General features: G+C 44.7%; 2 protein-coding genes across 15 annotated transcripts in view; one reads left to right on the top strand and one right to left on the bottom strand.

Annotated features, from left to right (window-relative positions):
* LOC108178662 (Ig lambda chain C region-like) overlaps window positions 1-20,335 on the bottom strand; it is a 362,049-nt gene that overhangs the window by 165,880 nt on the left and 175,834 nt on the right. The window lies entirely within an intron of this gene.
* On the top strand, window positions 1,245-19,375 carry ZNF280B (zinc finger protein 280B). 5 transcript variants are annotated; one of them, XM_051826711.3, is made up of 3 exons: window positions 1,245-1,405; window positions 9,179-9,287; window positions 14,050-19,375. In XM_051826711.3, exon 3 carries the CDS (start codon window positions 14,114-14,116, stop codon window positions 15,713-15,715), a length of 1,602 nt encoding a protein of 533 aa, XP_051682671.2. In that variant the 5' UTR covers window positions 1,245-1,405; window positions 9,179-9,287; window positions 14,050-14,113; the 3' UTR covers window positions 15,716-19,375. The 5 variants fall into 5 exon arrangements, with proteins under 5 accessions (XP_051682671.2, XP_089179558.1, XP_008270389.2 ...); XM_089323432.1 differs by lacking the exon at window positions 9,179-9,287 and adding an exon at window positions 4,014-4,286; XM_008272167.5 differs by lacking the exon at window positions 9,179-9,287 and adding an exon at window positions 3,502-3,555.

The raw sequence follows: 20,335 nt of genomic DNA, 5'->3' as shown, positions 1-20,335 counted from the left end.
AAATAAATATAACTCTGTAACCCGAGTTAAAGAGAATCCCTGGGGGGAAATTAGGACATCCTTGGGATTAAAGGATAATGAATACTTTACCAAGCAAAAATTGTGGGACACAATTTTTAAATAGCATTAACTAGAAGAGACTAAAAACTTTATCAACAAACGAGGTAAGTATTTATTTTACAAAGCTTATAAAGGGGAGAAACCCAGCAAGCCTACAGAGACAGGAAGGACGAAAATAACAGAATGGAAGAAATAATGAAATAGGGAAGAAAGTAATATACAGATTAATCAAACCAAAAGTTGTTTTGCTTTTCCTAAAAGAGTACTAAAACAGACTTCTGACAGAAATGGCCAATTTAAAACAAACAAAAAAAATTAAATCTGGAAATAACCCAGAGTGTGCAAACCTTTTTCTGCAAAGCAGCATCGCAGGCTTTTGTACGCGGGCTCTGGCCGTTAAATCTGCTGACGTAGGGGCTGGTGGTGTGGCACTAAGTCACTGCCTGCACCGCCCTGCTTCCCCCAGGGGCCCCGGTTGGCGTCCTGCCCGTCCCACTTAGGATCCAGCTCCCTGCCCTGCCCTCCCAGCTACTGGGAAGGCAGCAGAAGGTGGCCCAAGTGCTAGGGGCCCTGCCACCCACATGGAGACCCCAGGGAGTTCCAGGTTCCTGGCTTCCACAGGGGCTGGCTGGAAGTTACTGCTGTTTGGGGAATGAACCGGTGGATGGAAGCTCTCTCTGGCTCCCTCTCTCTCTCCAAATAAAATAAATCCTAACAAACAAAACTTGGCTGTTGCAGCAGCAAAGGCGAAGGGAATGGGCGTGTCCATATTCTGATAAAACGTTACATGAACACTGAACTTTCAGTTAGTTTTCACATGCCACAAAAATAAATCGCCTTCTTGATTACTTTTTCCCTAAGCATTGAAAATATATAACATAATCCGTTCTCAGCTTGCAGCAAACTGTGCAAACCCAGAGGAGAGGCTGGCTCCCCAGGCAGGGGGCAGCCAGCGAGTGCTTCTAGCATGGTAAAAGGACCCCGTAAGAGGAAGGCTCCAGAACCTTCGCCGCCCATGATCCGGCCTTGTAGGGCTCACGGGGGCACCTCAGTCCCGGCCCCTCACAGCCCGAGCGAGCCCAGCGGGCGCCACCAGGGCGCATGCGCCCACGCCGGACCCGGCGACCAATCAGCTCGCAGCGCCCGGAGCCTGGCCGCCCGACCTCGCGCCGGTACCTGGAAGCCAATCACAGGTCGCCCTGGGCGCGCGTGCGGCGGCGACGGCGGCGTCGGCGGCGCCTGAGGCCTGAGGGAGGCGGCGTGACTGCGGGCTGGGCCCCGGCAGCGCCGCCGGTGCCCGCGAGTCGCCGGGCGCCCCGGGGGGGACTGCCGCCCACCGGGGCCGGTAAGGACGGGGGGCGGGGCGGGGGGCGTGTGCGTCCCCTGCGGCGAGACGGGAGGGGCTCCCGCGCGGGTCCCTAAACCGGGGCGCTGCGGTCCCTCAGCGGCGCGGGTGAGGCGAGCGGCCGGCGGGGCCGATTCCCGGCGGCTGCCCACGACCGCAGCGCCGTCCCTAACCCCGGCTCGCGCAGCTCTCTGCAGCCTGCCCTCGGCCGCCCGCGCCGCCGGGCTGGGGGAGCCCGGGCCTCCGGGACAAGGGGCCTGTCATGGCTCCCAGCGCGCTCCCCTCCCCCTACCCCACCGCTCGGGTTCCCTGGCCGCCCACCCTCCCTCCCTCTCTCCCCGCCACCCCGCCGTGGTCCCTGGGGGTGCTTAGAGCCTTCACAAATCTAAAAGTCTTCAGCCAGGTTTTTTTTTTTTTTAAACTCCAGCCCCGCCCCCATCCCGGGTCCTGCGGCCCCAGCACCCCTACGGTGTTGAAAGCTTTCTCAAATTCTCCATTAGCCTCGCGCCCCTACGGGCCCCGCAGCAGAGTGCTTGGTTTTCTGGTTTGCTTGGGTACTGAGTGCCGGCCTTGGACCCCCGAGGAAGGCCCCCTGACAGCCAAGACCAGGGATGAGTTTTGAGGCCCGTGGGTTTTTTTTTTTTTTTTTTTTTTTTTTTTTTTTTTTTTTTTTTTAACGGAGGTTGGGTAGGTGGGGGGAACAGATTTGGGGAAATGCTCTGTGCTGGATCAGCGGGAGAGAGGTTGATCCACAGCCGCATGGCAGTGTCGGGCAGGCAGAGGCAGTAGGAGTTAACCCGCATCCAGGGTGCGGCCACCTCTGGCTGACCCCAGCTTCTGCCCAAGTTTCAGATCCCTAGGTAAGAGGAGAGAGGGCTCCAGAACAGGGACCTTGTCCTTGGCTTTTTCTCCCTTGTTCCGCCCTGGCTGGTAAAACATGGCTATTTAGTGTTTCCTGAGGGAATCTGATTGTATACGGCAAATTCAGGCCAGTTAGTGATCAATTTATTTGTTTTTATTTTTAAAAAAGATTGACTTTGAAAGGCTGAATTGGGGGGGGGGGCGGGGGAGGAGATATGTTTCAATCTGTTGGTTCACTCCCCAAATGGCCACAAAGGCCATGGCAGGGCCAGGCCAGAGCCAGGAGCCAGGAGCAACATTGGGTCTCCCACGTGGGTGGCAGGGGCCCACAGGCACTCCGGCCGACTTCTGCTGCCTTCTCAGGTGCACTAGCAGGGAGCTGGATCGGAAGTGGAGCTGCCCACATGGGGTGCTGGTGGCAACTTAACCTGCTGCGCTACTTTCTGGCCCCCAGGTTGCTGATTTAGGTAATTATGCGGCTCTCTCCGCTGCTTCCTTAAGAAAGGAGAGGGTAATGCTGGTGGCAGCATTCTGTCTTCTGATCTCTTGAAAGGGAAAAGAGCTAAGAGCATCTTGATGTTCAGTAAAGCTGACTGCTTTTATTGCATTGGGAGGCTGATATGGATCGACGTGCATACCCCAAGATTGCAGCTGATACATTGAATGGTTCATTCAGGTTAGATGGGTGTTTGATTCCTTGTTCATTTCTATACCTCCTTTTGATAGGGACCTTGTTTCATGAGGTAGTTGGCACGTGACTGGACAGTGAAGGCCATCCGAATTCATTTCGTGCCAGTAAATGAGGTTATAGGTCAATTCTGTACCCAGCAACTTGTGACTCTAACTCGATAAGACCTATTCTATTAGTTAGCTATCTATTACTGAGTAACAAATTATCTTAAAGCTTTGAAATTTAAAATAACACATTTTTGTTACCTCATAATTTCCCAAAGGCCTGGAATCCAAGAGGGGCTTAGCCAGATGGTTTCTGTTTCAGAGTCTCTCATGAGATTGCAGTAAGGCTTTGGGCTGGATTGTCAGTCTCTGAAGTTGGAGCTCATTTACTCGGCTGTTGGCAAGGGGTCACACATAGTTCCTTACTCCACACACCTTTCATATCATCATATTGGGTTTTCTCCAGAGAGCTTGTACCCAAGATGAACAGAGAGTCTTTTTATAACCTGATTGCAGAAGTGGCGTATCATCACTTCTGGTCTGTGTGCTTGGTTCTACAGGCCAATCCTGTTACATTGTGGGGGAGGGCTCCACAACCATGTGTCTGTCTGAAGGTAAGCTTCATTTGAGACTGTCTTGAAGGGCATCACACCCATTTACCCAGTATTCCCTCATTCTTGTGATCTCAGCAATTGTCCTATCACTGTGGCTGAATTTGGCTCCATGCTAAGGATGAAATGGCTCCTGTGCTGTTGTGTATTTAATCAGCACTATTCTAGCAAAGTCTGATTTACTTTAGATTGCATTTTCTGTCTCTGGATCATTCTGATAGCAAACATACTGACTGTATGCTGCAGCCCTTTTCTGTTTATTGTATTTTGTATTTGCTTGGTCTTACAGGAAGATTTCTCCAGAGTTGACCATATTTGCTGCCTCCAGTTCTTCCCTCATTCTCCCTTAAACCCACTCTATTCTACCAGTGAATTCCATGTTGTTTAGTCCAGTGGTCAATTTTAATTGATGTGTTAGCAGCATTCATCAGGGTTGTTCATTTTTGTCTTTTGTTCGACAGAGTTAGACAGTGAGAGAGAGATACAGAGAGAAAGGTCTTCCTTCCATTGGTTCACCCCCCAAATGGCTGCCACGGCCGGAGCTACGCTGATCCAAAGCCAGGAGCCAGGTGCTTCTTCTCGGTCTCCCATGCGGGTGCAGGGGCCCAAACACTTGGGCCATCCTCCATTGCTCTCCTGGGCCACAGCAGAGAACTGGACTGGAAGAGGAGCAACCGGGACTAGAACCCGACGCCCATATGGGATGCCGGCACTGCAGGTGGAGGATTAACCAAGTGAGCCACAGCACCGGCCTCCATTTTGTCTTTCTAAAGATGTTTTTTATTTGGAGTCTGAAATACTTCCCACCTGAATGGCTGAGAGTAACTGTTCTCGCTCATCTTCACTGTTACTTTCTCTTCTCTGTGACTTCTAGCCAGGGGAATGCCTGGGGCATGTATCTCAGACCATTTTCCCTGCCTGATCTCGTCCAGTCTTGTGTTTTTTAAATGATGCTACGTGCTAAAGACTCCAAAATTTAGACACCCACCTTAGATTGCTGCCTAAATGCTGACTACAGAGATTACCTGCTCAACATCGTCACTTGTGTGTCATGCTCCTTTCTTTCACATTCAGATCCACTCTGAATCTGTGGGCCTTCCAGGTTTTGATCTAGTTTCTGACTCTTAGTATCTTTATTTCTCTCTATTTGCAGAAGTGATTAAGGATCTTGGGATGGAAAAATTATCTGGATTATGTGAGCTCTGAATGTCATCACAAGTGTTTATCTGACACATTTGTCTATTATACCACTAGCTGCTGTCTTTTTAAAGATTTATTTATTTATTACTTGACAATAAATAAATTTATTCGGCACATACAAAAGGCAAAGTAACAGGGAGGGAGAGACCGTCTATCCATTGGTTCATTCCTCAAATATCCCCAACAACCAGGGCTAAGTCAGGCCAAAGCCAGGAGCCCAGAACTCATTCCATGTCTCTTATGTGGGTGGCAGAGACCCAAATACTTGGGCCAGCACTTGCTGCCTTCTTAGATGCATTAGGAGAAAATTGGATTGGAAGCACAGAGTAGCCAGGGCTCGAACTAGGAACTCTGATATTGGGATGTGGGTGTCCCAAGTGGCAGCTTAACCCACTGAGTCCCAACACCCCCTCCTAAGTAACCTCTCCATTAGAAGTCCAAAATCCATTTCACTGGACAGATTTACTGGCAGGACTGTGCTTCCCTGGAATTCTTAGGGAGATAAATTACTTCCCTCTTAGAGTATACATGACTTTCCTTGGTTTCCCATATTCATGCTCCAATCTTTGTTTTTGTCTTTCCATCACATTGTCCTAGTGTATGTGTGAAGTCTCCCTTTGCTTCCAAAGACTCTTGTGATGTCATTTAACGCTCACATGTATGATCTAGATAATTTTTCCGTCTCAAGATCCCCCCCCCTTTTTTTTTTTTAAGATTTTTATTTATTTATTTGAGAGGTAGAGTTACAGACAGTGAGAGGGAAAGACAGAGAGAAAGGTTTTCCATCCATTGGTTCACTCCCCAAATAGCCGCAATGGCTGGAGCTGAGCTGATCCAGAGCCAGGAGCCAGGAGCTTCTTCTGGGTCTCCCACACAGGAGCAGGGGCCCAAGCGCTTGGGCCATTTTCTACTGCTTTCCCAGGCCACAGCAGAGACCTGGATTGGAAGAGGAGCAGCTGGGTCTAGAACTGGCACCTATATGTGATGCCGGCACTGCAGGTGGAGGATTAACCTGCGCCACGGCACCGGCCCCTCAAGATACTTAGTCTTGTCAGCAAAGACCCCTTTTTCAAATATGATAACACATACAGGTTTTTCAGCCTCCCATGATCCACATTTTTTTTTATCCCAGCCCATGGCAGCTACTGGTTTCTTTTTTCTTTTCTTTTTTTAAGATCTATTTATTTACTTGAAAGTCAGAGTTTACACAGAGAGAGGAGATGCAGAGAGAGAGAGAGGTCTTCCATCTGCTGGTTCACTCCGCAGTTGTCCGCAACGGTTGGAGCTGTGCTGATCAAAGCCAGGAGCCAGGAGATTCTTGCAAGTCTCCCATGGACTTGGGCCATCTTCTGCTTTCCCAGGCCATAGCAGAGAGCTGGATTGGAAGTACAGCAGCTGGGACTCGAACTGGTGCCCATGTGGGATGCCGGCACTGCAGGCGACAGCTTTACCAGCTACACCACAGCGCTGGCCCCACTGAATTTCCACATTCTGGGCATTTAAAACAATTATTTATTAGAGAGACAGTGAGCTCCTATGTTACTATCCAGATGTCTGCAGTGGCTAGGACTGGGCCATGATGAAGCCAGGAGTTACGAATTCAATATAGGTCTCACAGGTGAATGACAGGGACCCAGCTCCTCGAGCCTTCAATATTGCCTCCCATGATCTGCATTAACAGAAGCTGGGCCAGCGCCGCGGCTCACTAGGCTAATCCTCCGCCTTGCAGCGCCAGCACACCAGGTTCTAGTCCCGGTCGGGGCGCTGGATTCTGTCCTGGTTGCCCCTCTTCCAGGCCAGCTCTCTGCTGTGGCCAGGGAGTGCAGTGGAGGATGGCCCAAGTGCTTGGGCCCTGCACCCCATGGGCGACCAGGAGAAGTACCTGGCTCCTGCCATCGGATCAGCGCGGTGCACTGGTCGCGGCGTGCCGGCCGTGGCAGCCATTGGAGGGTGAACCAACGGCAAAAGAAGACCTTTCTCTCTGTCTCTCTCTCTTACTGTCCACTCTGCCTGTCAAAAAACAAACAAAAAACAAAACAGAAGCTGGAATCAGAAGCAGAGCCAGGAATCTAACCCAGGTGTCCTAGTTTTCATTTTAACCACTTAGCCAAATTCTGTCCTTATTCTGGACATTTTATGTAACTGGAATCTCATAATATATGGATTCAGTCTGAGTCTCCCAACTACTTGAGCCATCATCTGCTAATTAGCAGGAAGCTGGAATCAGGAGCAGAGCCAGCACTCAAACCTAGTTACCCAGATGTGGGATGTGGATGTCCTAAGCCATTTTTTTTTTTTAAGATTTATATATTTGAAGAGCTGGGGGGAGGGGTGGGCAGAGAGAGAGATTGATCGATCTTTGATCCACTGGTTCACTTCCCAGATGGACACAATGACCAGGGCTGGGGCAAGCCAAAGACCAGAGCTGGGAGATTTTTTCAGGTGTCCCATATGGGTAGCAGGGGCCCAAGCACTCAGGCCATCTTCTGCTGCTTTTCTCAGACTATTAACAGGAAACTGGACTGGAAGTGGAGCAGCTGGGACATGAACCAGCACCCATGTGGGATGCCAGGAGGTGGTGGCCTTAACTGCCACACCACAATGCCAGCCCACAGTGTGCAGTTTTAATTTGCATTTCCCTGATGATTAGTGATGTTGAATGTATCTTCATATACGTGCTGGCCATTTATATGTTATCTTTGGAGAAAGTACAAGTCCTTTGTTCATTTTAAAATTGGATTTTTAAAAAAACTTTTAGCCAGTGCTGCGGCTCAATAGGCTAATCCCCTGCCTAGCGGCGCCAGCACACCGGGTTCTAGTCCCGGTCGGGGCGCTGGATTCTGTCCCAGTTGCCCCTCTTCCAGGCCAGCTCTCTGCTGTGGCCAGGGAGTGCAGTGGAGGATGGCCCAAGTGCTTGGGCCCTGCACCCCATGGGAGACCAGGAGAAGCACCTGGCTCCTGCCTATGGATCAGCGCAGTGCGCCAGCCGCAGCGCGCTGGCCACGGTGGCCATTGGAGGGTGAACCAATGGCAAAGGAAGACCTTTCTCTCTGTCTCTCTCGCGCGCTCGCTCTCTCACTGTCCACTCTGCCTGTCAAAAAAAAAAAAAAAAAAAAAACTTTTAGTTCTTTGTATATTCTGTATACAAGTTTCTTACCACATACATGAATTACAAATATTCTCTCCCATCTGTAAGATGTCTTTTTTTTTTTTTTTTTTTTTTGACAGGCAGAGTGGACAGTGAGAGAGACAGAGAGAAAGGTCTTCTTTTGCCGTTGGTTCACCCTCCAATGGCCGCCGCGGCCAGCGCACTGCGGCCGGTGCACCGCGCTGATCCGATGGCAGGAGCCAGGTACTTCTCCTGGTCGCCCATGGGGTGCAGGGCCCAAGCACTTGGGCCATCCTCCACTGCACTCCCTGGCCACAGCAGAGAGCTGGCCTGGAAGAGGGGCAACCGGGACAGAATCCAGTGCCCTGACCGGGACTAGAACCCGGTATGCCGGCACTGCAAGGCAGAGGACTAGCCTAGTGAGCCGCGGCGCCGGCCTTGTAAGATGTCTTTTATGATGGTGTTTTCTAAAGCACCAAAAGTTTTTTAATTTTGATAAAGTTCTGTTTTTTCTTTTGTACTTTTGTTATGTTTGTTTATTCTTTTCTTATTTTTTAATACTTTTGTAGGTGTAGCTATTACATCTAAATCCATGATCATTTTGAGTTATTTTTTGTATGTAGTGTAAGAGCAAGGATCCAAATTTGAATGCTTTCATTTCATTTCATTTCATTTCATTTGTTGAGAAAATTATTCTGTTTCCCATTGAATTGTATTGATAGTCTGACAGAAAATCAGTTGACTATTAATATATAGATTTGGGGCCGGCGCCGCGGCTCACTAGGCTAATCCTCCGCCTAGCGGTGCCGGCACACCGGGTTCTAGTCCCGGTCGGGGTGCCGGATTCTGTCCCAGTTGCCCCTCTTCCAGGCCAGCTCTCTGCTGTGGCCAGGGAGTGCAGTGGAGGATGGCCCGGGTGCTTGGGCCCTGCACCCGCATGGGAGACCAGGAAAAGCACCTGGCTCCTGGCTCCTGCCATCGGATCAGCGCGGTGCGCCGGCCGCAGCGCGCCGGCCGCGGTGGCCATTGGAGGGTGAACCAACGGCAAAGGAAGACCTTTCTCTCTGTCTCTCTCTCTCACTGTCCACTCTGCCTGTCCAAAAAAAAAAAAAAAAAATATATATATATATATATATATATAGATTTGTTGCTTCATTGTAAATTCTTTTTTTCTTTGCTTATCTTGAATGATTAGTTGGATGGGGAGTTAATCAGCAGCCAAAAATCCAACCAGGACCAGCTGGTTGAAAGTCGAGCTGTGTTATTGGGACCCAGTTGAGTGTGTGTGTATAAACAGCAGGAGTTTATTTCTTACAGTTTTGGAGACTGGGAAGCCCAAGTTCAAGGTGCTGCTCAATTTAGTTTCTCACTGAGACAGTGGATGACAGTGTCTGTGTCTTTACATGGCAGAGAGAGAGGAAACAAGGTCAGTGGTGTCTCTTTTTGTGAGGGTACTAACCCCATTATGAGGTCCCTAACCTCAAGATCTCAACTTAACCTGATTACTTCCAGAGGGCTTCATGTTTAAATACCATCATATTGGAAGTTATGGCTTCAATTTGTGAATTTTGGGGAGAAATGTTTCAGACCATAGCGTAATCTAAAATATATCCTCTAGATTGGAGGAATCATAGAACATTTTGGAATAGAGGGGTGATGTGATTACAGTGGGGCTTTAATATCCATCTAGTAGTAGTGTAACTTAAAAGGCAATGAAACAGACAGAACAATTTGGAATTTGTGACAGGTATACAAACACGAAGTAACCAATGGACCTAAACCTAGATGTTGGGGCTGGGGCCTGGGAGCTGGGAGGATATTAGTAGAATAGAAATGAAAAGTAATTAGAATGACAAGGCTCTAAAAGTTATTTAAAATCAAGCTAATTTGATGGGATATTTGAATAGAAAGATTTGAAGAGAAACAAAGTGAAAAGTAAAAATAAAAGAATCTTTTGAGACACTAATTCTTAGAGACCAAGCAGTTAATAGTACCATCATCAGAGATAGGCGTGGATTAAGTCAGATTTGTGTCAGAAAGAAGACAAATTAGAATTTAACAATCTAAATATGTTTTAGGCCAGCTCTGTCTACAAACCCTGCATATAACTTCAGGTAATTAGTAAACTTTTCCAGGCTTTAAAAAGCTATCCTCAGATCTGATGGCCATATTGGTTGTCAAATTACTGTCTGGTTTTTATGATATCAGGGAGAATACTAATAATTTTTATTTAGAATTTTTTTCTTTAGATAGGACGTTAGGGTTTATGTGTAGAATTACCTTGGAGATAGTTACTAGAAATGTGGAAGTGGGACCGGCTTTGTGGTGTAGTGGGTTAAGGTGCCACACGTGGTGCCAGTATCCTATATGGGCACAGATTTGCGTCCCGGCTGCTCCACTTCGATCTAGCTCCCTGCTTCTGTGCCTGGGAAGGCAGCAGAAGATGACCAAGTACTTGGGTCCCTGATACCCATGTGGGATCCTGGGATGGAATTCCAGGCCCCTGGCTTTGTACTGGCCTAGCCCTGGCCATTGAAGCCTTTTGGGGACTGAATCAGAGGATGCAGTATCTCTTTCCTTGTGTCTGTCTCTTTCCCTGTAACTCTGCCTTTCAAATAAATAATTTTTTTTTACTGTTTTTAGATACATCTACAGTTTTATGATAAAATCATTGTTTTGGCATTAGTTGGTTACAGTGAGAGCAAGATACTGTGAGTGTGGCAGAGCAGTTCTAGTGCAGCAGCTGTATTCACTGCTTGCAAAACTGCAATTTGTTACCTCATAGCCATTACATATGAGTTACCTGCAGTCACTACTGCTATGAATCCTTACGTACATCCCCTTCAGGGAAGAGCTGATGCTAAACAATTAGGTTAAATCCAGATGAGATTATGAAAGTTCCTTGATGGAACCTTTCTCTTTCCCCTCCCCTCCAATAACGTTGCTTTAAAATAACTGTTACTCAGAGCTAATCGGATAGCAGCCGCACAAATAAATAATCTTAAAAAAAAAGAAGTAGGCAGTGTGGAAGTGATCCTGAGAAGAAAGTTAAATTTGGATGGCATTTGTTAATGCCTGGAGCCATTTTCAGTTGCCACAATTGGTGCACTGCTACTGGTATCTAGTAGGTGGAGGTCAGGGATGGTGCTAAACATGGTACAGTGCACCTGACAACCTCTCACAGTAAATAATTATCTGGTCCAATATTGATGAACATCCATAGTGCTTAGGTTGTGAAACACTGAGCTTGATGGTGTCATCTTGGAATTAGGTGATTGAAGCTACATATAGACCGTTGACTCTGAAGGGCAATATTTTCAAATCTGCTTCATGTTTTTCTGACATTGCATATCTACTATTTATTTATTTGATCTTAGTTTTGAGATTGTAACTCACTCTTCATGACACCCCAGGCTATAAGCATCATGCATTTATTTACTACTGTCCAAACCGTGTTTGGCATAGTATCTGACCAGTGTTGGACAAACAGTATATAATGGGTAACATAAGTGAGGGGAAGAATAAATACTTTTTATTATGACTAACTTATTTTTAAATTCACTTCCAAAGTGATATACATGTTTACAGGAATAAATATTTGTATGTTTCAAAACTGGGTATTGATAGTGTAATTAATATTAATGCAGTGTTTATGGCATATCTTACCTGACAGTTATTTTATAGATTAGATTTTGCTGGTTCAAAGGGTCTTCAAAAATTCTTGGAAAATGTATATTCTTAAAAAACTGTAGATTTAAAAAATTTCCACCAAAATAAAAATATCTTTTTATTCTATTTTCCCACAAACTTTTGGAAGTGCCCTCCTATTCAGAAATTGGTGAATTCTGAACCATGGTTAAAGTACCTATATCTTGCTAACTTTAGACCATTGTTCTTCAGATCACCAATAGTGATCTTGTGGGTCATGGTCAGTTTTAGAAAAATGAAATAGAAAATATTTGAATGCATCCCATATAGTAAAGGCAATTATTATTTACATGCATGTTTGCTTGTGAGATAAGATTCTATATAAAACAAAATTTTTAATTGATTATAGTGAAAATATTTGTAAAAATCATTTATTGGTCTACAGAATTTCTGACTTGGACATGGTTCTCAAAATAAATTGATAGGAGCAGGCATTGTGGCATAGTGGATAAAGCTGCTGCCTCTGACACTAGCATCCTATGTGGGCACTGGTTTGAGTCCTGGCTGCTCCACTTCTGATCTAGCCCCTGCTGATGTGCCTGGGAAGGTAGCAGAGGATGGCCCAAGTGCTTGGGCCCCTGCCCCAGTGTGGGAAACTTGGAAGATGCTCCTGGCTCTGGTCTGGCCCAGTCCTGGCCATTGTAGACATTTGGGGAGTGAACCAACAGGTGGAAGATATCTCTGTCTCTTGCTGTCCCTTTCTCTCTCTCCAACTGTGCCTTTCAAATAAGTAAATCTTTTTTTTTTTAGAGAAAATAAAAATAAATTGATAGGAAATGTAGAATTAAAGTAGCACAGTTTGCTCTACAAATAAAAGATCTTATTAATAAAACTTACTGTTTGTTCATTTAACAAATTCTGCATTTGTAGAGCACTTGCTGTGCTAGGCACTCTTTTGTGCTAGAGATCTTAACAGTGAACAAGAGACACATCATTGCTGTTTGGAGTTAGTTTCCAACTGGATGGTCACTAGAAAAGAATCGAGGTAAATAGATGGTGACAGGGCATGAAGATGAAGCAGAAGGGAAGCAAGATTGACTGATGGGAATTTTTAAAGACTTCATTGAGAAAGATCCTTGAAACAGAACTAGCTAGCCATGTGAGTTTGTATGAAGGTATTAGAGGGAATAGCAAATACAAGCACCTTGAGCAAGGTAAAAATTTAGTATGTTCAGGCAGTGTCAAGGAGGTTAGTGTGGCTGCAGTAAAGTAGGTGCAGGAAAGAAGTGTGAGAAAACCGTAGGGTGATAAGTGGGAAGTATGGTCTTGATGAGGACTTAGTCTGAGTGAATCAGAAGGCCTTTGGTAGGTTTTGAACTGGGCTGTGATATGATCTGACATGATTGAGCAGAATCACTCTGCCTACCAGGTAGAAAAGAGACTGAAGTGGGTTGAGAGAAGAAGTATTATTTTATGTTCACTGGGGAAGTCAGGACTAGAAAGAGAAATTTAGTAGACATCAGTGAATGGATTAGAATTAAGTCCATGAATTGAAATGAGGCCATTGAAAGAGCTCCTTCCTAATTGTTCTGTCTAGAATCTGGTTTGCACTATACTATTTGCTGGCCAAGTGTAGGTACTGTATACATTTGAATAAATTTATGTATTTATATTTATTTTTTTAATTATTATTTGACAGGTAGAGTTAAAGCCAGTGAGAGAGACAGAGAGAAAGGTCTTCCTTCCATTGGTTCACCCCCCCAATTGACCGCTACGGCCGGCGTTGTGCTGATCCGAAGCCAGGAGCCAGGTGCTTCTTCCTGGTCTCCCATGCGGGTGCAGGTGCCCAAGCAGTTGGGCCATCCTCCACTGCCCTCCCTGGGCCACAGCAGAGAACTGGACTGGAAGAGGAGCAGCCAGGACTAGAACCAGCGCCCATATGGGATGCCGGTGCCGCAGGTGGAGGATTAGCCAAGTGAGCCACGGCGCCAGCCCCCTGTATTTATATTTATGAAATTAGTATGAATCAGTTATCAGTTTAGGTATGTACATTAGATACAATTTTCTTCCAGTTTTACTACAAAGCATGATACCACTGAATAGTTCATGCTTTTTAAAAAATAGCTGTTCTCTTAAATCTCACAGATAAGAATCTTTGTCTTTAAGGTACGATGCACATTCAAAAGTAAAACTTGCTGAAGAAGGTAGAGCTTGTGTATGGCAGATGCGGATTCCAGCTTAATCTCCATCTTCCAGGCCCCTGTTTCTAAACACTGCCTAGTGGTGCCTTTCTCTTTCTGTGTGATTTCATCTAATGATTAGTTGCTAAAGGTTCTTTTGATGGAGGTGTAGGGCAAAGCTGTGAAGCTGTAATTTTCTAGTCGCAGAGTCCTGATCTTGGTATCATAGGATTTGAGCTCTCATGTATCCTCTGAGTCTCAATGTCGTCTGTAAAATAAGGGTGTTTATAATGACCTTTGAATTTTGGAGGAGAATTAAATAACAGAATACATTTTTCTGTACTGTGTGTTTGTATTTAGGTGGCAGTTTATTTAAAGGAGTCACTTGGACTGTGGCCACACCCTTGAATAAAAAAATTAGAAAATGGCACAACCATTTATATTGTGTGAAGAACAAGAGCAAGAACCAAGCAAGGGTGTCAAAGAAACCAAGCAAGTAGAAGATGAAGATGCTGAGCTGATCTTTGTTGGGGTGGAGCACGTGAATGAAGATGCTGAGCTCATCTTTGTTGGAGTGACTTCAAATTCAAAGCCAGTTGTTTCAAACATTTTGAATAGGGTCACCCCAGGTTCATGTTCAAGGAGAAAAAAGTATGGTCAAATTATAAAAGGTACAGCTCACAAACTGCAGCCTGCAAGTCAGGGGACCCCTACATCAGAAGCAGTGACCGTCTTGCCCGCTTCTCAATCTGAATCAAGATCAACAGATAGTCCTATTATCATTGAGCCTTTGTCTGAACATGATTATAAAAAGAATTCACCACAAGTCGTGCCTGATAGTTCTTCAAAGTTACGTTCTCCTGTGGTTACACTCACAAGTTCGTTGCCTAATCCTGTAAGAGTAGCACTTTCAGTAGGAAATATGAATGCAAATCCTTGTGTGTCAGAGCAGCTGTCCACTTCTGAAGGAAACGGTATAGATCCTAAAAGACCGAAACTTGATGGGATCACAGCTGTGTCCTCTTCAGATACTCAGCAAAGTATGCCCTCAGACAGTGCTCAGACCTTACTGAACCCTGTCCAGAATGGAGTACCTTTTCCAACAGCCGTTTCAAAGGACAGTGTCCATTTCAAGCCTATAAATAGAAATGTTGATAAGGAAAATGAATTGGCAAATCCAGACTGTTTGAGTGAAGCAAGTCAAAACAAGGCCTTTGATCCCATGAAAGGCAACCTGACCATGCTCCTTAGTGACTTCTACTATGGACAGCATAAAGGCGATGGACAGTCCGAGCAGAAGACTCACACAACCTTTAAATGCCTCAGCTGCTTGAAAGTTCTAAAAAACGTTAAGTTTATGAATCACATGAAGCACCATTTAGAACTTGAGAAGCAGAGGGGTGACAGCTGGGAGAACCACACCACCTGCCAGCACTGCCACCGGCAGTTTTCCACCCCCTTCCTGCTGCAGTGTCACATTGAAAGAGTGCACACCACCCAGGAGCCCTCTGCCGTGTGTAAAATCTGTGAATTGTCGTTTGAAACAGATCAGGTTCTCTTACAACACATGAAGGACAACCATAAGCCCGGGGAAATGCCCTACGTGTGCCAGGTTTGCAGTTACCGATCGTCAGCCTTTGTGGACGTGGAGACACATTTTAGAACGTGCCACGAAAACACTAAGAATTTGCTGTGTCCATTTTGTCTCAAAATTTTCAAAACTGCCTCACCATACATGTGTCATTATAGGGGGCACTGGGAAAGGACTGTGCACCAGTGTTCTAAGTGCCGGCTGCAGTTTTTAACTTTCAAGGAGAAAATGGAGCACAAGACCCAGTGTCATCAAATGTTTAAGATGCCTAAGCAACTGGAAGGGTTGCCTCCTGAAACAAAAGTTGTTATTCAAGTGTCACTGGAACCTCTTCAGCCAGGATCAGTGAAAGCAGCATCTGTGACAGTGAGCACATCTGACTCTGAACCCTCACCCCCCAAGCCTAAAAGCAGAATTTCAAAAAACTCCCACTAATTCTAGTTTTGGTAAATCTAAAGCAAGCATTCCAATCTAAGTTTTTTAAAAAGCCCATAAAGACAAAAGTTTTTTAAAAATGCATTATTAAGTAGCACCAAAAGTAGCGAAACTAGCTGATTACTTGAGGTTTTCTATTTTATGTGCATACATATGCAATGTTGTTTGATCTAAGTTTTCAGGTTTTTTTTTTTTTTTTAAATACATCACCTGGTTTTTATGTTAACTATCTAGGTTAACACATGGAAGGTGTTTCTGTATATTTGAGTGAGAGGAAAAATGTGTAAACCTATTTATTATTTTTATATTTTGTGTTACTTCTAAGCTTGAAAGTTCTTCCTTCTAAATATAGAATTTGTGTAGTTTTTGAGGTACTTAATTTATTATCAACTTTTTCCTCTGTGTTAGAAGATTTCACTATGACTGGAATGAGTATGTCATGAACTAGCCCAGTTGCTACTGAATTCCCAGAAGTGCCTCTGCTGTGCTGATATAAAATAACCTGTTTCTGAAAGCCCAGGTGTGAAGCTGAGACTATGGCATGAACAGAGACCTGGAAGACAGAGCTTTGTCAAGAAGAGAGCCGTGGTTCCCTGTCCCAGTTGAAAGACACACATTCACTACAGTCTTGGAGACAAGGCAGAAGGACCACTGCCTCAGAGTATCTTTATCTAACTGGAGAACATCCAAATAATCAGACCCATTCTTAGTAAAATGTCTTGTGTTTGGTGAGGGGCTCCTCTAGACATCAGACAGCCACTATGTCTCATTGGTTTCAGATGACAAAGCAGTGGTAATAGAGTGGAGCCTGGTGCCAGCAGCCTGCCTGTTTAGTTTTCTAAAGGGTAATCGGATTCATTCCTTTCTCTCCCTTCTGGCTAGCCATTAGTGGAGAATGAACTGGCCATATCCATCTCAGCCACAGTAGTAAAGCAAGTCAAGTTTCCCGAGGGAAAGAAGCCCTGTCGTAAATAGTTTGAACTGTTCTGGACCCATAGTGGGTTTTTTTGTTTTTTTGTTTTTTTTTTTTTAAGATTTATTTATTTATTTGAAAGAGTTACACAGAGAGAGAAGGAGAGGCAGAGAGAGAGAGGTCTTCCATCCTCTGGTTCACTCCCCAATTGGCCACAGTGGCCGGAGCTGTGCCAATCCGAAGCCAAGAACCAAGAGCTTCCTCTGGGTCTCCCACATGGGTGCAAGGGCCCAAGGACTTGGGCTATCCTGTACTGCTTTCCCAGGCCACAGCAGAAAGCTGGATTAGAAATGGAGCAGCCGGGACTCGAACCAGCGCCCATATGGGATGCCGGCACTGCAGGCAGCAGCTTTACCTGCTATGCCACAGTGCCGGCCGTGGACCCATAGTTTTAACTGAAAAGGGCCAAAGAAATGACAGCTGTCATTTCATGGACTCTTCTAAATTTAGTTCTCCCACTGTTAAGCTGGAAGCGGGGACTGCTTGTCCAAAAATAGTAAGTATAGTGGACAAAAATAGTCCCCGGTAACTGACTAAAATTAAACCCATAGGGCTTTTCCTTAGTTTTTTTTATGTGTTTAACTGTAATTGAACATAATAAGCTTGCAATTTTGAACCTTGCCTTAGATCTGAGTGTACTACAGCTAACAGTTATTCATTTATTTGTGTAATTTTCCAGTTTATTATACTAATACTGTTTGGGTCTTACTTGATACACTCCAGTGTGCAAAAGATGTACCACTTACTAACTTTAATACTTGAAAAGTATTAAATCTTAAGAGTTAAATCTCCCTTTTCTGATACATCCTGTTAACCAATCTGTCACTGTTCTGTCAGAGAACATTTTCCCTTGCCCTCCCCAGGGGCTTTTCACAGAACTGTGGAGTCTGTTCTGAGTATTGGTTCCTGAACATCCGAGGCCTTGGCTCCCATGGTTGTCTCCCCGGGCCTGTTCTAGTGCCAGCCCTTGCTCCACTCCTGACACAGATGTGCGACAGCCTGTGTTCACCAGTCAGGGGCTCCAGCGTCCTGCATGTGACATAGGTCTGGAGAAATTGTTCCTTTGTTCCTTGCTGCTTCTAAAAGGTACCTTACGTCTCTTTATACCTTTCTTTCCTTGATCTAGTTAAATCTCCTAAGCTTTCACAAAGTGCTGGGGAGAAAGACACATCAGGGGTTTAGCATCCCTCTTAAAATTTGAGGAGGAAGGACTGCAGATAGTGAAGAGATACATTGTGTGGTTGGTTGATTGATTTGCCTCTTGAACGTTTTACTAGGCCTGTTTGTGTGGGCCATGGCACTTTTCTCAAATCTCAGCCTGAGCCCTTTCTCTAGGTATATAGAAAGTGTATGTGTGTGTGTGTGTTCCACTTGTTCTGGCCTCATGTGGAAACTTCTACCATGTATAAATAGATCTGCAGACTTTGACATGCTTAACTACCCTTATTCTGTGGTAAAAATAAGAAATGTTTTAGTTCTGTATTTTTGTGACTGCTAAGTGTTCCTAACTCTTTTGTTATGTTCTTTGTCTAAAGCAGAGGCGGACAATGTCAGGCCTGCGAATTCATTTGGTCTGGCCCTGCCAAGGCAGCTGCAGGTGGGACTTGAAATGCAATAAATCTATAGCAGGCTGATTTTTCAGTTGGTAATTGTATATGGCCTGCAGATGCTATTATAAATCTCCAAATGGCCCTTGGCAGAAAAAAGGTTCCCTGCCCCTGCAAAGCATGCTCCTAAGGAGTGCAGATTGACATTGCCAACTACAGGTTCAAGTGTTGTGGTCCCTACCTACCTCCATTCACTGCCATGCTTTTCTGTCATTTTCCCCACTGATGCACTATTTTGACACGCTGGCCTTGTTATGCCTCTAGCAAACCAGTTTCCTTACTGATCCAAAGACTTTGCACATGCTATTCTCTTCCAGAATGCTCTTCCCCTAGGCCTGCATGGCTCGCTACCTCACTTAATTATTTGACACTTGTCTTTGGTTCATTTAGCTTCGCCAAGGTTCTTTGAATGACACTAAAATTCCCCTCCCCCTCTTAACCTTATTTTCTCCTCTTCCTTAAAGGCACTTTACCTCTCCCTCTTCTTTTCCCCCTCTCTAATCCAGTTAAGTTTCCTAGATTTTCACAAAAAGGTGAGAAGATACTGTCCTTAGGAACTTCGCTTCTATCTTAGAGTTGAGATAGCTTGAGTTGATTTCTGTGCCTGCAGCCAAAAGAAAATTGATAGAGTGAGTTGAGTTCTTTCAGGAGCTTTCTCTGTTTTTCTATTAATAGTGCTCTATTTTTTTAAGGCAATGTCACTTTGTTTTGCTTACAAATATATTGAATATCTGTTAAGATTGCTATTTTGTTACTGCTCGTTGTGAATCCCCCTGTGTATTTTGCTTGCTTCTTTCAAATAAAATTTATTTTATTAATGTTGCCAAAAATTGAATGTTAAATAGCAATTATAATAATAAAATGTTTTGTGAAAAAACATTTCCTGTTACATTCTCTTTCTGCCAATAACATAATGTTTTCATTTTTATTTAATACATTTTTGCCAGTTTTGTTGATTTTTAGTCTTATTTTACTGGCTGGAACTTCTAATCAGTGATATGTAATGCTGGATTTGATGAGCTTTCTTGTTGGTTTTAATGAGAAGTGACTTAACATTAAAGGTAATGAATATTACTTAAACTGTTGCTTAAAGAATTTCTGTTTCTGTTGTTAGAGACTTTAAAGGAAATTGGAGGCAGAGACTTTTGGCTGCTGCTTGGTCGCCTACATCCCAGCTCTGCTTCTGATCCCAGTTGCCTTCTTTTTTATTAATAACCTAGTGTTTTTTTTAAAGATTTATTTATTTAAAAGAGTTACACAGAGAGAGGAGAGACAGAGAGAAGTCTTCCATGCGCTGGTTCGCCCCCCAAATGGTCATAATAGCTGGAGCTGGGCAGATCTGAAGCCAGGAGCCAGAGGTTTTTTTCTGGGTCTGCCAAGTTCTTAGGCCATCTGCTGCTGCTTTCTCAGTCCATAGCAGAGAGCTGGATTGGAAGAGGAGCAGCTGGGACTAGAACAGGTGCCCTATGGGATGGTGCTGCCGCAGATGGAAACTTAGCCCACTGCGCCACAGCGCCAGTCCCACAGCTGCCTTCCAGGGCATACCCTCAGGGGTAGCAGATGATAGTGACCCCTTGTCACCTGTGTGGGAAACCCCCAACTCTAGCTGTTGGTGAGCATTTGAGTAGTAAACCAGCAATTGGAAGAACTCTCTTACTCTTTCAAATAAATAAAAATGAATACACAATAATTATACAAATTTAAGCTTTTTAAAAAATTGTTTCATTTTTTGGAATAGCTTAAAACATCTATTGAGACAATCATTAACTTTACAAACCTAGGGGTTTATTTGGCTGCACTCACAACATTCCTATTAGAAATTTTCCTTTCCTGAATCAAAGGTAGTTCTATTGAGGCAGAATATTTTAACTACTCCGAATCTTGCATCCTTTTTCATTTCTAATAAAGTCTATTTCCTTTCTCTTTTTATTAGTTTTATCAGTGTTTCTTATTTACTTTTCCAAAAGGCAACCCCTTATTTCATTTATTTTTTTTTTTTTCTATTTTTGTCTTTATTCATTGTAACCATTCTGTCTTCTT

This window comes from Oryctolagus cuniculus, chromosome 21, assembly GCF_051225735.1.
Source record: "Oryctolagus cuniculus isolate XC-2025 breed Fujian yellow rabbit chromosome 21, ASM5122573v1, whole genome shotgun sequence".
Taxonomy (NCBI): Eukaryota; Metazoa; Chordata; class Mammalia; order Lagomorpha; family Leporidae; genus Oryctolagus; species Oryctolagus cuniculus.
Note: the sequence above shows the minus strand (reverse complement) of the source record. Positions and strands in the feature narration are given on the sequence as shown.